We start from the raw sequence: 13,957 nt of genomic DNA on the forward strand, positions 1-13,957 counted from the left end.
CATTTATTTGCAGAAAATGAGAAATGGCTGAAATAACAAAAAAAAAAGAAGAAGCAGAGCTTTCAGACCTCAAATAATGCAAAGAAATCAAGTTCATATTCATAAAGTTTTAAGAGTTCAGATTTTGGTTAAATATTTGGTGGAATACCCCTGGTGGTTTTTAAGCACAGTTTTTGTGCATCTTGGCATGTTCTCCTCCACCAGTCTTGCACACTTCTTTTGGATAACTTTATGCTACTCACTCCTGGTGTAAAAACTCAGGCAGTTCAGTTTGGTTTGATGGCTTGTGATCATGCTCTCATCTTGCTCTTGATTATATTCCAGAAACACTCTTTTTAAGTGGTCTCTTATTATTTTTTTCCAGAGCTGTATAAGTGTGTGTGTGTCTTGTGTGCTACCTTCTATCTATTTGCCTACTTGCTTACTCATAGCTGAACAGATCTCAGCGGTAAGTGCTTCTACGTATGTGTGTGTGTGTGTTTGTGTGTCACCTACTTTCTTCTTTCTCTCTTACTTGTGGAACAACCCTGCTGCCTGCTGTCACTGCAGGAGTGTGTGTGTGTCAGTATGTGAGTGTGTGTGTGTGTTTGTGTGTGTGTATGTGCATGTGAGTGCACAAAACACTCCTACCTGTCTCTCTCTGAGCTGAGGTAGCACACCAGGTGGCACGCCCAGAGCAGTGGACCCGCGTAGGTGCTAAATGCGGTCAGGAACACAGCGGGAGCCTCCACGTAACTCTCCAGCCCCACGAACCCCACCGAGATATCCACGGTCGCTATGTTATTGGAGTTCCCCTGAGAAGACATCAAAAGCAGACCGAATAAAAGCCCGCACAAAGACAGCATGCTGACAAAAAAGTGACAAAAGGAATAAACCACAGTTTTCTTTCCGCCTGCTTTTTCAGCCAGGCAAATGAATGCACGGCGACGCAGCTGCTGTATAGGCAGAGGGAAAGACTTAAGGCTGGGAAATATGCATAATGCATACACACACGCCATGGGGAAGAGGCTGATGTCTCTGAAGAGAGTGAAGCGAGTGTCAGATTTGTGCGCTTGTTAAAGCGGGGAGAAAGCTTCGGAAAAGGGAATTTACTCTTTGCCGCGTTTCTCTGAAGGCAGCAGACACATTTCTACTAACTCTGTAAAGCTGATGGAATGATTGAGTTGAGAGGAGAAGAGATGGAGGGAGGGAGGAGGAAGAAGAAGAGTTTGGACTTCGCATCTTCACTCTTTCTCTGACAGCTATCTGGAGGAGGTCTTGTCTGTCACTTGTCTGACTGCTCGTGTCAAGGCAAACACAGTAGAGGAAGACCTAAAGGTAGCAAACACACACACACACTCATACACACTCATAGACATACATACATATATACACACTCAAGTCACACCCTCTTCCCCCGTCTACACTCTTCATCTTTCACTCTGTCTCACTAGGCTGACACAGTGTATGATGAAAGAGGCCAGGCCTGGCAGGCCCCAGATCATTCAGGACGTGATCAGTGATGAAGCAGGAAGATGATCCACCCCCAACCCAACACTGACCACTGGGCTTTCTGTCATCATGACGACTGATGGAAACATCTTTTTTCATACAGCTTACGACACATGAAGAAAGAGGGATGACCAGATTCAGAAGCTGAAAAGAGAGGGGCTGGGTTATTAAAGAGAGAGATTTATAAAGTTTTAGGTTTTAAGAAAGCAACAGAGGAAAAGAAATAGCAGAAAAGCTGAAAATATGGACTAAACGGAAGACAGAAAGAGAGAGAGAGGGAGAGTCAGAAAAGAGAGACTTATGTGAAAAAAGAGTAAGTGAGTGAGTGAATGAAAGAAAGAAAAAGAAAGACAGAAAGAGATCAAGAGAGGGAAAGAAATACAAAAAGACAGAGACAGAGAGACACAAAGGAGGAAACACAGAAAGAGAGAGCCGAAAGAGAGACATAGAAAGTGAGACGGATACAGAAAGACAAAAAATAAGAGACAAAGAGCAAGAGAAGGGATAAAAGGACAGAGAGAGGGAGTAGGGAGCGACAAGAAAGGATATAGAGGATAGAGAATGAAAAAGACAGATACATTAAGAAAGAAAACATATGAGATAAGAAAGTATGCAAGACCAAAGTGAGAGAAAGGGATAATGAAAGAGAGGAAAATAGAGAAAGGTAGAAAGATGAAGAAAAACAGGAAGAAAAACAGTGAGTGAGAGAAATACAGAGAGACAGAATGTGATGAAAGAGAAAAGACTTGGGATATGAGACAGACTAAACAAGAGAAAGAGAAATGGATAGAAAGATAGATATACAAAAAAAGAGATATATGGCAAGAAGAAGTGAGAGAGAAAAAAAAGGGGCAGAGAGAGAGAGACATGGGAGTAAGAAAAAAGAAAAGGACCGAGTAAAAGAGACATAAAGAGAGAAACGTAGAGAGGTATAGAAAAATACACAAAGGAAGACAAGAGGGAGTATAGAGAGAGTGAGCAAAATAAAAACAGAAAAGGACAGCAAAAAAAAATTGGGGATACATAAGAAGAGACGCAGGAGGAGAGAATGAAAGAGAAATAGGGAGAAACAAGAAGAGAGAGAGGTATAGAAAAATACAAAAAAGAGACAAGAAATTGTGAGAGAGAGAGAGAAACAGAAACAGGGTAAGAGTGAGATAGTAAGACAAGGAGAAATGGAAAGAACAAAAAGATTGAGAAACACACAGAAGAGTTTGAGTGTGAAAGAGAAAAAGAAGAATAAAAAATACAGAAAGAGAGACAAGTATGTGAGAGTATGTGAGAAAGAGTGAGAGAGATAGAAAGAGAGAGAGAGAGAGAGAGAGAGAGAGAGAGGGCATATCCTCTAAAGGCGCGGTGCAGGGGTTGACCTCGTTTGGCTCCTGGATCCGAATGCCACTCTCCACTCCGCTAATTTCATGCTTGGGCAGCTAAAATGATAATTTGCCGGGGCCGGCGTATTCATGGCCAGTAGTTAAAAAGCCAAAGAGGCCCAGGCACAATAAGGCCCTCAGGGGTCACTGACACCTCTGAAAATATCGGTACGGGTGGCTGGACACCCTCAGGTAATGAGGACATCACAAACAGCCTACGACAGACACACTCAGAACAAAGAGTCAGGTATAGATTTGATCTGGTTAGATTTGGTTTCACTCTGCAGTTCAGTAAGCGGATTAAAGACCTACACTACATACCTACACTACATCCTGTCATCCTTACTTACGTGGCCTGTGTCTTTCTATACTTCACACTGATTGGTTAGTAGAATGCTGTGCTGAATCCTGCCTGCCTGCCAGAATTTGACTTCCCATTGCGAACACACATCACACAGTAATGCTTTTTTTTTTTTTTTTTTTACTGTATTTCTCTTAATAAATAATTCTTAATCTACAGTTACAGTAGATACAGGAATCACCAGCACAATCTGTTGCACCCATACTGCTGCGTAATGCACATGCATATGTAAGGGAGTCATATTTCAGCCCAACAGCAGTTCTTTTTCTTCTTCTATTGTTTAATATGGGATTATGGCCAGCTTTAACGTCCAGTAACTGGCCCAAAAGATCTAGAAAAGATCTAGAAAATCATTTTCACACTTAAAACAAACTAAACCATGATTCATTAGATCAATACAAAATCCACCTCTTTTAGTTAGACCAAATTTTGGTCTTTCTTTGGTCTAGACTGTGGTTTGCAGTACCTTTCACACATGCCATTTTATAGGCAGACATTCAGGTGTTGGTGTTCGAGTGCAGAAACCGTCTGCATAAGCAGATGCATTAGCTGGAGTGCTATCTGCACATGAACAGGCTAGCATTTGCACGCCGCGGTTTTGCTGAAGCCGACACCGACAAGGTATTCTGTCCGTGGTTCCATGAAAAAGGATTAGCAAATATCGCAGGTACTAGGAAAAAAAGGCTTTATTCTCGCTTTACGCTGCATTAATATTTGTAAACCAACCCATTACAATTCCGAGAGCAGGCTACATTATTCAGGTCATTCTGCCCCGTCCTATTCAGAGTGTAAAACTGAATTTACACTGCAGAGTAAATGTTTCTACAGGAGCACGAGGCGTGAGGTATTGAGATGTAGAGCTATGGAACTTATGCATTTACCTAAGGAGACAAAAGACTGCAGACCCAGCATCTTTCTAACCCTGAACCCTGAATCCATCTAAACATCACAATTATCCATTTTCACTTCCTCTCCACGTTTTAAAGAAACAGCCTGGTGAAAAATAAGCTTCTACATCACCTGTGGGCATCAGGCAAGCTGTCTTGCATGGAAATGCGCCTCAAACCTAGTGTTAATTTTGACAGGTGATTTTGATTTAGTTTTAGTCGCAGTCTTTTGAATAAAATGTATAATAGTTTTAGTCACATTTCAGTCTTTTGGTTAGTATTAGTTTTAGTCTGGTTTTAGTCAACGAAAATAAACAACATTTTAGTTTAGTTTTAGTCTAATGAATTTTACTCATATAAAAAGTTTTACACATTTTTTACATTTTATATTTATGTTGTTATTTTGAGATGATTTACTGCTAATATTTATTAAAATAATATCCTATAAGCTTTGTTGTATTTAAATAATGATAACATTAAAATGTTTTAAAGCAAGTTACCTGTAAATATGGTGGAACAAATAAAGTGAAGTTTCTGAAATTATACTATATATATATATATATATATATATATATATATATATATATATATATATATATATATATATAGTATAACGTTTTGTGAACTAATAAAAACTAAACATAAAAAAAAGACTGACGAATGGGGAAATTATTTTTAATAAATGATATTATTGAGCAGTGATATATGTATATATATATATCACTGTAATAATATATATATATTATATATATATATATATATCTCACTGTAATAAAAAGTGTAATACATTTCATCATAGTTTTTGTTTTCAAGTATTCATTTTTATTTAGTTTTCGTTTCATTTTTGTCTTGAAAAATACGTCGTCAACGGCAAGATTTTCCGTCATAGTTTTTGTTAACGTAATTAACACTGCTCAAACCATACTAAGTTGTTGCGAAAAATGTGTCTTGCGCTTTGTTTCTAATACTAGAAACAAATGACTGAATACTGTTAGTTTCTCTAGAGGCAAAAAGGGTTCTATATACAGTGAAGGAAATAATTATTTGATCCCTTGCTGATTTTGTAAGTTTGCCCATTGACAAAGACATGAACAGTGTTATAGTGAGAGATAGAATATCAAAAATAAAATCCAAAACAAAAATCACATTGTATAAATGATAACAATTTATTTGCATTTTGTAAATAAAAATAAGTATTTGATCCCCTACCAACCATTAAGAGTTGAGTTCAGGGACAAGATCATACCCCTGCACAAGGCTGTAATGAGCTACAAAACCATAAGTAAGATGCTGGTTGAGAAGGAGCCAACTGTTGGTGCAATAGTGAAAAAAAAAAATTCACCTTGTGGGATATCCTTGATCATAAGGAAGGTGAGAGATCAGCCTGGGTCTTCCAGCACGACAATGACCCAAACATACAGCCAAGGCAACATCTATCTCTCACTGTTACAATTAAGCTACTTTTACAATTATAGACTGTTCATGTATTTTTCTGTGGGCAAACCTACAAAATCAGCAAGGGATCAAATAATTATTTCCTTCACTGTAGTATTAAAAGTAAGTTCTTTAACATGTGATTTAACACTGACATTCCAAAAGTCATGGGATAGCAGCATGTAACGTGATCATTCCTTATGAGAACTAATCTGAACTAGGCTGGACTAACCAGTGGAATATGTGTGTTGGTTCCCTTGCATTGAATGAGGATGCGATTTCATTCGCCAGTCACGGTCCACACCACCCACTGCACTTTTTTGTCATTTAGTGTCATTTAGCAGATGTCTAATGAACTATTAGTGATAATTGTGTGGTATTGTTCCAAGAACAATAGTCAGAGTCTCATATAATTAAAGAGAGATCTCAGACTTTTGCAGCACAGTATTGTAAATAAATAACTGTGTGCCATATTATATCAGAAACAAATCTATCTGTGATAATGGAAAATATGTGATGTGTTTTGAGCCAAGCGTGTGCTAGATTAGCTATTCAATTTGCATGATATAATTGGTGAAAATGAGCCACGATTACCTGTTGCTAAGTTACCGTCAACGATCCGATTCAAAACTAAAAAGGGTCACTGTGATTTTGGGTGAGTGGAAACATAAGAAAATGAGATTTTTCACTGAATATTGATTTTAGGAGGTGTTTATTATATTATAACTACTCATTAAAATTCTGATCAGACATGTGCACACACACACACAGAGAGTACACACTCTCTCACACACTTCCCAAACAGTCTGTGAGCTTCTTTTACCTGGAAATAGAAGAAGGCCTGCCCGAACCAGTAGTGCATGATGGTCGTCTGCGCAGCGTCGTAATGCAGCTTCTTCCAGATGAACTGAGCCATGAGCGTCTGAATGAGCAGGCAGCACGCCAGCGTGGGCAGGTTATGAGCACGAAACAACAGAGCCACCAGCAGCACTACACCACTGTACGCTTCCCATAATCCCCTGCTCTTCAGTCGCCTGCCCTCCACCGCTGAAGACATCACTTGAGAGCGCAGCAGATCCTTCACCCCGGTGAACAGGATCCCCAACACGAAGACGTACACAAACCGAGCCTCCCCTGTTCCTCTACAGAAAAAAGAGAGAGAGAGAGAGAGAGAGAGATATTACGTGTTACACAGGTACGTAAATGTATTTTTATGTACTGGTGTAATGTGGTGTGCATGCCCAGCTAAGGGTTTAATCCCTAGTCTACCACATGACCAGGAAAGTGTAGTATAATTTTTAGATTTTTAAAGGTAATCGTAATATTGTTTTTAAAGCAGCACGCAGACTCTCTCTCCAAGCAAAATTTCACCTTGTGGGATATCCTTGATCATGAGAAAGGTGAGAGATCAGCCTGGGTCTTCCAGCATGACAATGACCCAAACATACAGCCAAGGCAACAAAGGAGAGGCTCAAAAAGAAGCACAAGAAGGTCATGGAGTGACCTAGCCAGTCTCCAGACCTTAATCCCATAAAAAAAAAAAAAAAACGTATGGAAAGACCAAAAGCTCAGAGTTGCAAAGCAAGAGCCTCAAAAAATCTCAGAAATCTTAAAGATCTAAAGATGATCTACAAACCGAGCCTCCCATGTTCCTCTACAGAAAAAAAAGAGAGAGAGAGAGAGAGAGAGATATTATGTGTTACACAGGTACGCAAATGTATTTTTATGTACTGCTGTAATGTGGTGTGCATGCCCAGCTAAGGGTTTAATCCCTAGTCTACCACATGACCAGGAAAGTGTAGCATAATTTTTTGATTTTTAAAGGTAATCGTAATATTGTTTTTAAAGCAGCACGCAGACTCTCTCTCCAAGCAAAATTTCACCTTGTGGGATATCCTTGATCATGAGAAAGGTGAGAGATCAGCCTGGGTCTTCCAGCATGACAATGACCCAAACATACAGCCAAGGCAACAAAGAAGAGGCTCAAAAAGAAGCACAAGAAGGTCATGGAGTGACCTAGCCAGTCTCCAGACCTTAATCCCATAAAAAAAAAAAACGTATGGAAAGACCAAAAGCTCAGAGTTGCAAAGCTAGAGCCTCAAAAAATCTCAGAAATCTTAAAGATTTAAAGATGATCTACAAACCGAGCCTCCCCTGTTCCTCTACAGAAAGAGAGAGAGAGAGAGAGAGAGATTACGTGTTACACAGGTACGTAAATGTAGTTTTATGTACTGGCGTAACGTGTGCATGCCCAGCTTTTTAAAGATAATCGTAATATTGTTATTAAAGCAGCAGGCAGACTCTCTCTATTGCAAATAGGCCTTTCACAATAATTACAATATTGACTAAACCTATGGTAAATGGATATGACCTCAATAATACAAATTATACCACAGTTAGTTCCGACCCTGCAATGTGATTGGCGGAGAGGCGTTTTATGAGTGACATTATCAGCCGGTAATGCACTGTAACCGAAGCTCTTCATGTATTACTCCTCCACATACAGGTAACCTAGCAACGATACAGCGCTTAAAAGCCAAACAGCACAGCTACAAACAGAGCAGCAATGGAACTATTTTTAAATAACTCGCAGATCATATTTTCTAGACCTCTTTCACTCAAAATCTTTTAATAAATAGCGATAACAAAACTGTGGTATCATCGCAATAATACACTCAAGGTTTATGCTATAATGTGTAATATTGGCAATGCTGTGCTGATCTACAGGACTTTGTCTTGTGCCTACGACCGCAGCACAGCAGTGCCAATATTACAGGTTATAGCACTCCCTCTCGTGTGTTATTGCTTCCATAATCATAATATTGTCTACTGTGTTTGTATAAGTTTGTTCACCTAAAAGCAGTGAATAGTATTTTAGCCAGTCATGTTTTATATATATATATATATATATTTCTAAAACTATGATTAATAAAAAATAAGTTGTCTTTAAATGGCATAATTGCTTTGTTTTGGTATTCTATTATCTTATATCAATGGCATTTAAGTTCTTTGTCTTAAAATAAGCAATAATTCCTGGGATGATATATATATTTATCGTCCACCAGATTTTTTTATTGTAACAAGCCTAATTGCAAATCTATGTTCAGACTTAGTGGAGCCATAATCATTAAAGGCTCTGAGAAAACCTTAAGTAAAGTATGATCCCGCTGACTCAAAGGTGATAGGTTAATAATTCCCTTAGGCAGGAGAGATGATCATCTGGCTTGGGTCCTGTTCTGCTACTAATGATTATTGGTTGGTGGATATGGTCCTAACCCTAAAGCTGCATTTACACTGCTTAAACACACATGAATGCACTGCCCCCCTTCAACTGGTCACTTGGAACACTGCCCACACTGCCAAAAGTATTGGTCTTACATTGGTCTATGGTCTTATATAATATTAAAAATGTGTTTTCATTTTTTGTGTTTTCATTGACTTAAGGAGAAGCTGTAGGGGAGAGTGATGCGAAAGAAGCCATTTCTTCAAGCACGCCACAAACAGAGTCGCCTGAGGTATGCAGCGACTCTGTTTGTGGCGTGCTTGCAGAAATGGCTTCTTTCGCATCACTTTCCCATACAGCTTCTCCTTGTGCAAAGTGCGCTGTATTGTTGAGCGATGCACAGTGACACCATCTGCAGCAAGATGATGCTGCAGCTCTTTTGAGGTGGTCTGTGGATTGTCCTTGACTGTTCTCACCATTCTTCTTCTTTGCCTTTCTGATATTTTTCTTGGCCTGCCACTTCTGGGCTTAACAAGAACTGTCCCTGTGGTCTTCCATTTCCTTACTATGTTCCTCACAGTGGAAACTGACCGGTTAAATCTCTGAGACAACTTTTTGTATCCTTCCCCTGAACAACTATGTTGAACAATCTTTGTTTTTAGATCATTTGAGAGTTGTTTTGATGAGCACTCTTCAGAGGAGATTCAAATAGGAGAACAACTTGCAATTGGCCACCTTAAATACCCTTTCTCATGATTGGATACACCTGGCTATGAAGTTCAAAGCTCAATGAGGTTACCAAACCAATTTTGTGCTTCAGTAAGTCAGTATAAAGTAGTTAGGAGTATTCAAATCAATAAAATGATAAGGGTGCCCATACTTTTGCACCGGTCAAATTTTGGTTTAATGCATATTGCACATTTTCTGTTAGTACAATAAACCTCATTTCAATCCTGAAATATTACTGTGTCCATCAGTTATTAGATATATCAAACTGAAATGGCTGTTACAAACACCCAAATATTTAGAACAAAAAATTATTAAGATTAATAGGGGTGCCCAAACTCTTTCATATGACTGTACTGAAATAAAGTAACTTTTCAATTATATTTTATTTTTATGAGATGCACCTGCATAAGAAAAACACAAAAATAAAACAGGATTATAGTCCAGGCTTATTTGTATTGAATTGTCTTGTCATTCAGTGTAAAGTATCAGGATGGTGAATCTGCTGCAGTGTGAGGTGTGCTTATAGCTGGGTCATGGTTATTGATTAAATGTGTCTATAGCTGTCATACTGTAAGTGTATTGATGAGATGCGTCTGTAGCTGAGGCGTATACGCGTATTGAAGAGATGTGTTCATAGCTGGGATATAATTACTGTTTTTTGCTGGCTGTAATGTAATTTAAAGCACTCGTGTCAATAAAGCCTCTTACAGTGAAGTGCCTTTCCCTGAGAAATCATCTGAAAATGTATACAGTGGGGAAAAGTCCCGCAAAATAACACACGCTCTTTCTCTGTGTTAAACACACTCCTCTGGAGGGGTCGATATCGACAGAAGTCTTTTGTTAGAAGGTTTGTCTGCAGTGCACCTCCCCAGACCTGCTGTAGCTCGGTGGATCGATAGCAGTGAGGATATGTTCTATATTACAGAGTGCTGAATAGATCTTATTAGGCCTTATTACAGCCCTCTCAAACAAACACACACACACACACACACACACACACACACACACACACACACACACATACACAGAGGGAGCGGCAGGTTAACAGGACAACACTAATGAGAACATCCAGAACATTTACATCAACACATACTTACAGCTCAGTCTGTAAGTAGCTGGACATGACCTGTACTACAGCACAGCAGATTAGAACTGATTAAATGAAATGATAGCTTTTAAAAACATCTTTTAGAGGGAAAAACAGGACTCATTACACTTATTTTGTACTGTATGCTGTATCAGCCATAAGATTACCTCCGTACATTCTTCACACTAAGAAAAGTAAGTACAGATTTGTACTTAAAAGAGTACAAAGCTTGTCGCTGGGGCTGTACCTTATATTGAGGCACAAAAAAGTACCTTTCAGTGAAAGTCCTTTTTTGTACCCATGGTTTTTGTGGCAGTAAAGATCATAAAGATTATAAACATTATCATCAACTGAATATGGCTCAAAAACTTGATGATACAAAATTGTCTGGCTTTCAAATAAAAAATGTGCAATTTAAATATATATTGTTCATTAGTACAGTGATGCAGAATACTGAATGTACCCTTTGGCTGGTTAAATGGTACAAATTTGTACTTATTGCTGTTAGGAATGACTTTGTACTTCAGAGGGAACAAATCTGACCCCGTAAAGACCAATATTGTACCTTTGAGGGTACAATTATAAAGAGTGTACCTTCGAGTACAAAAAAGTACTCATATCGTACCTCTGTTTTTTAGAGTGTTGTTTCTTTTTTTTTTATAATTTTATTCCTAATTTTTCCCATTATCTCCCCAATTTTGCACGGCCAATTATCTAACCCACTCATTAGGACTCCCCCTATCACTAGTAATACCCCAACACAACAGGAGGGTGAAGACTAACACATGCTTCCCCCAATACACGTGTATTTAGCCCCCCTTTTTTTCGAGCTGCTGATGATGATCAGCATTGCCGAGTAGCCAGCACGCTTGGAGGAAAGCACAGCGACCTGGTTCTGATACATCAGCTCACAGAAGCCCTGTGCTGCAGACATCACCCTAGAAGTGATGTGGGGAGAGAGAGCGCCATTTACTCACCCGGAGGAAGCAGGGCCAATTGTGCTCCCTCTGAGCACCGGAAGCTTGATGGCAAAGTTCCATGAGCGGGGGTTCGAACCTGCGACCTCCCGCTTATAGTGGCAGTGCTTTAGACCACTAGACCACTCAGCGCCCATACATCCTTGTTTCTAAACACATTTTTACTATATCAGATCAATTAAACATACAAGAGCACTAGGTTTAGATAGCATCCTGAAGACACCATCATGTGACCACTGATAAAAGACTAGAGGATGACCAATACAAACTGTTCAGCATCAGATTTAGAGCTGACTTTACATCCACCACCTGGATCAACTATATAAAGCAGTGTATAATAGAGTGGAGGACAGTGTTTAAAAACCCCAGCAGCACAGCTGCATCTGATCTGCTTGTACCACCAGCACAACTCACAATAAAATTGGGTGCGGGTAAATAGGGGCTTGCACTGCATGTCAAATGCAGAAAATAGGCAGAGCTCTTTCTGCGACAAAACTTCTGGCATGTCAGAAATCTGTCCTCGTGCCCGACTGCTCATTCACAGCTCATTTGGGCAATTAATCAGACATCACTTCCCCTCTCACACGGCACGAAACCACACACAAAGAAGCTAAAATTTGACCCGATCATGACATTTAACCGCATTCAATCCAAATACAGTAAAAGTTGCACTGTGGTGGATTTCCTGTGGAGTTCTAAATTATCATCATTTAATAACAGATGAAACGGACAGTGATGGAAGAAACTAGGAGATGGAATAAAGCATCAAAACAAATATGGCCTCATTTCAACCTGCTGTTTTTCTTCTCCAACTGGGTCCATGAGTGAAGTGTAAACTCTAAGGAGATATACTTAAAACACTCACACACCTACTTTCTAATGTCTTCTATATTTAATATAAGAATAAAATAAATTGCTGTAATCATTAGGGCTGCAATAATTAGAAAATATAATCGGCAATGTTGATTATAAAATTTTGTCGATTCCAGATTTGATTAATTATTTATTTGTAACAGCACTGCACAACACAAAGTGCCGGAGACAGAATGAGAGAGGGGTAATAGGTTCACTTTTACAACTTACACAGCTTTTCACATTTTTTTTTCTTTTTACATTTTTTCTTTCTAAATTTTTCACATTTTTCCCCCAATTTACATGGCCAATTACCCAACCCACTCATTAGGACTCAGCCTATCACTAGTGAAGCCCCAATACCAGGAGGGTGAAAACTAGCACATGCCTCCTCTGATACTTGTGAAATCATCCACCGCCTCTTTTTGAACTGCTGCTGATGCAGTATTACTGAGTAGCATCACAGCGTGCTCAGAGGAAAACGCAGAGACTTGGTTCTGATACATCAGCTCACAGACGCCTTGTGCTGATCGACATCACCTGTTGGAGTGATGAGGGGAGAGACCATCCCTCCAACATCTACCCACCCAGAGAGAAAGCAGAGCCAATTGTGCTGTACATGAACAGGATTCAAACTGGCGATCTCCAAACTTTTCCCTTTTAAACATCTTTTCACTTTGCACTTCCAGCTCCCACATTCAGATGTTTCTTTACTTACTACTACTAAGTGATGGAGAGCATTAATAGACAAATCTAAAAATGATTAAAAATCATGTTAACTCACAATATAGACCTAATAATCATATTGGCAGAACAGTTCCAGCAGTGCATTAAAAATGCAAGAAGGTTGATTTTAGAACAATGCGCTTTTAATATAAATTTGTATTTAAATAAAAAAAATACATATTAACAAAAATACATAATAACAAAAATACAGGATAAATAATTAACTGATGTGTTGCTTTACTGTTAACATACTGTAAATCAGTTAGAAATGAAGGAGAAAAACTGGCCTCATAGTGAATAAAAAATCTGATTAATAGTCTGCTTATAAAGTAAACGTTTATGCATTAAAACTACTATATATTGATATAGGAGAATGGAAATTTAATGCTTCAGCTGCTTCAGCAGTCTCATCTTTAATTCCTCACATGCTGCTTAAATTTGCTGTATCAGTGTGCAAAACCTCACCATCAATCAGAATGAGCCAGCTCTCACAACAATCCTGTTTAATCAGTTTTTTTAATCTGTGCAATACTGGTCTTGCTGTGGTTTAATGGAAGCACAGATGAGCGGAGAGGCACAGTAAAAATATGCACATGGTTAATAAGCCTGTTTTATTAATTATACGATATTGAACATGTGGTGAGACCGTAATGACCAGGCTTAATCGAAATTGAATTCTTTATTAGTATACATCCATTATAGGCCACTGTCAGAACTACTTAGGAGACGTTAAGACAACCCGCTGTATCGATTCCATAACCACAAATTATGTGTTTTGTTGGAACACTGAACTGTGGTCCACATTTTCACAACTGTC

At 38.9% G+C, this 13,957-nt stretch overlaps 1 protein-coding gene across 2 annotated transcripts in view; it reads right to left on the minus strand.

Annotated features, from left to right (window-relative positions):
* pigg (phosphatidylinositol glycan anchor biosynthesis class G) overlaps positions 1 to 13,957 on the minus strand; it is a 192,483-nt gene that overhangs the window by 16,782 nt on the left and 161,744 nt on the right. For both annotated transcript variants that reach the window (XM_022683537.2, XM_049484391.1), the window contains 2 exons: positions 6,370 to 6,688; positions 631 to 794 (listed from right to left, as the gene is read on the minus strand). In XM_022683537.2, coding sequence (XP_022539258.2) covers positions 631 to 794; positions 6,370 to 6,688 — 483 coding nt within the window. The remainder of the gene's footprint in view (positions 1 to 630; positions 795 to 6,369; positions 6,689 to 13,957) is intronic.

This window comes from Astyanax mexicanus, chromosome 10 (genome assembly GCF_023375975.1).
Source record: "Astyanax mexicanus isolate ESR-SI-001 chromosome 10, AstMex3_surface, whole genome shotgun sequence".
In the NCBI taxonomy this organism is placed as follows: Eukaryota; Metazoa; Chordata; class Actinopteri; order Characiformes; family Acestrorhamphidae; genus Astyanax; species Astyanax mexicanus.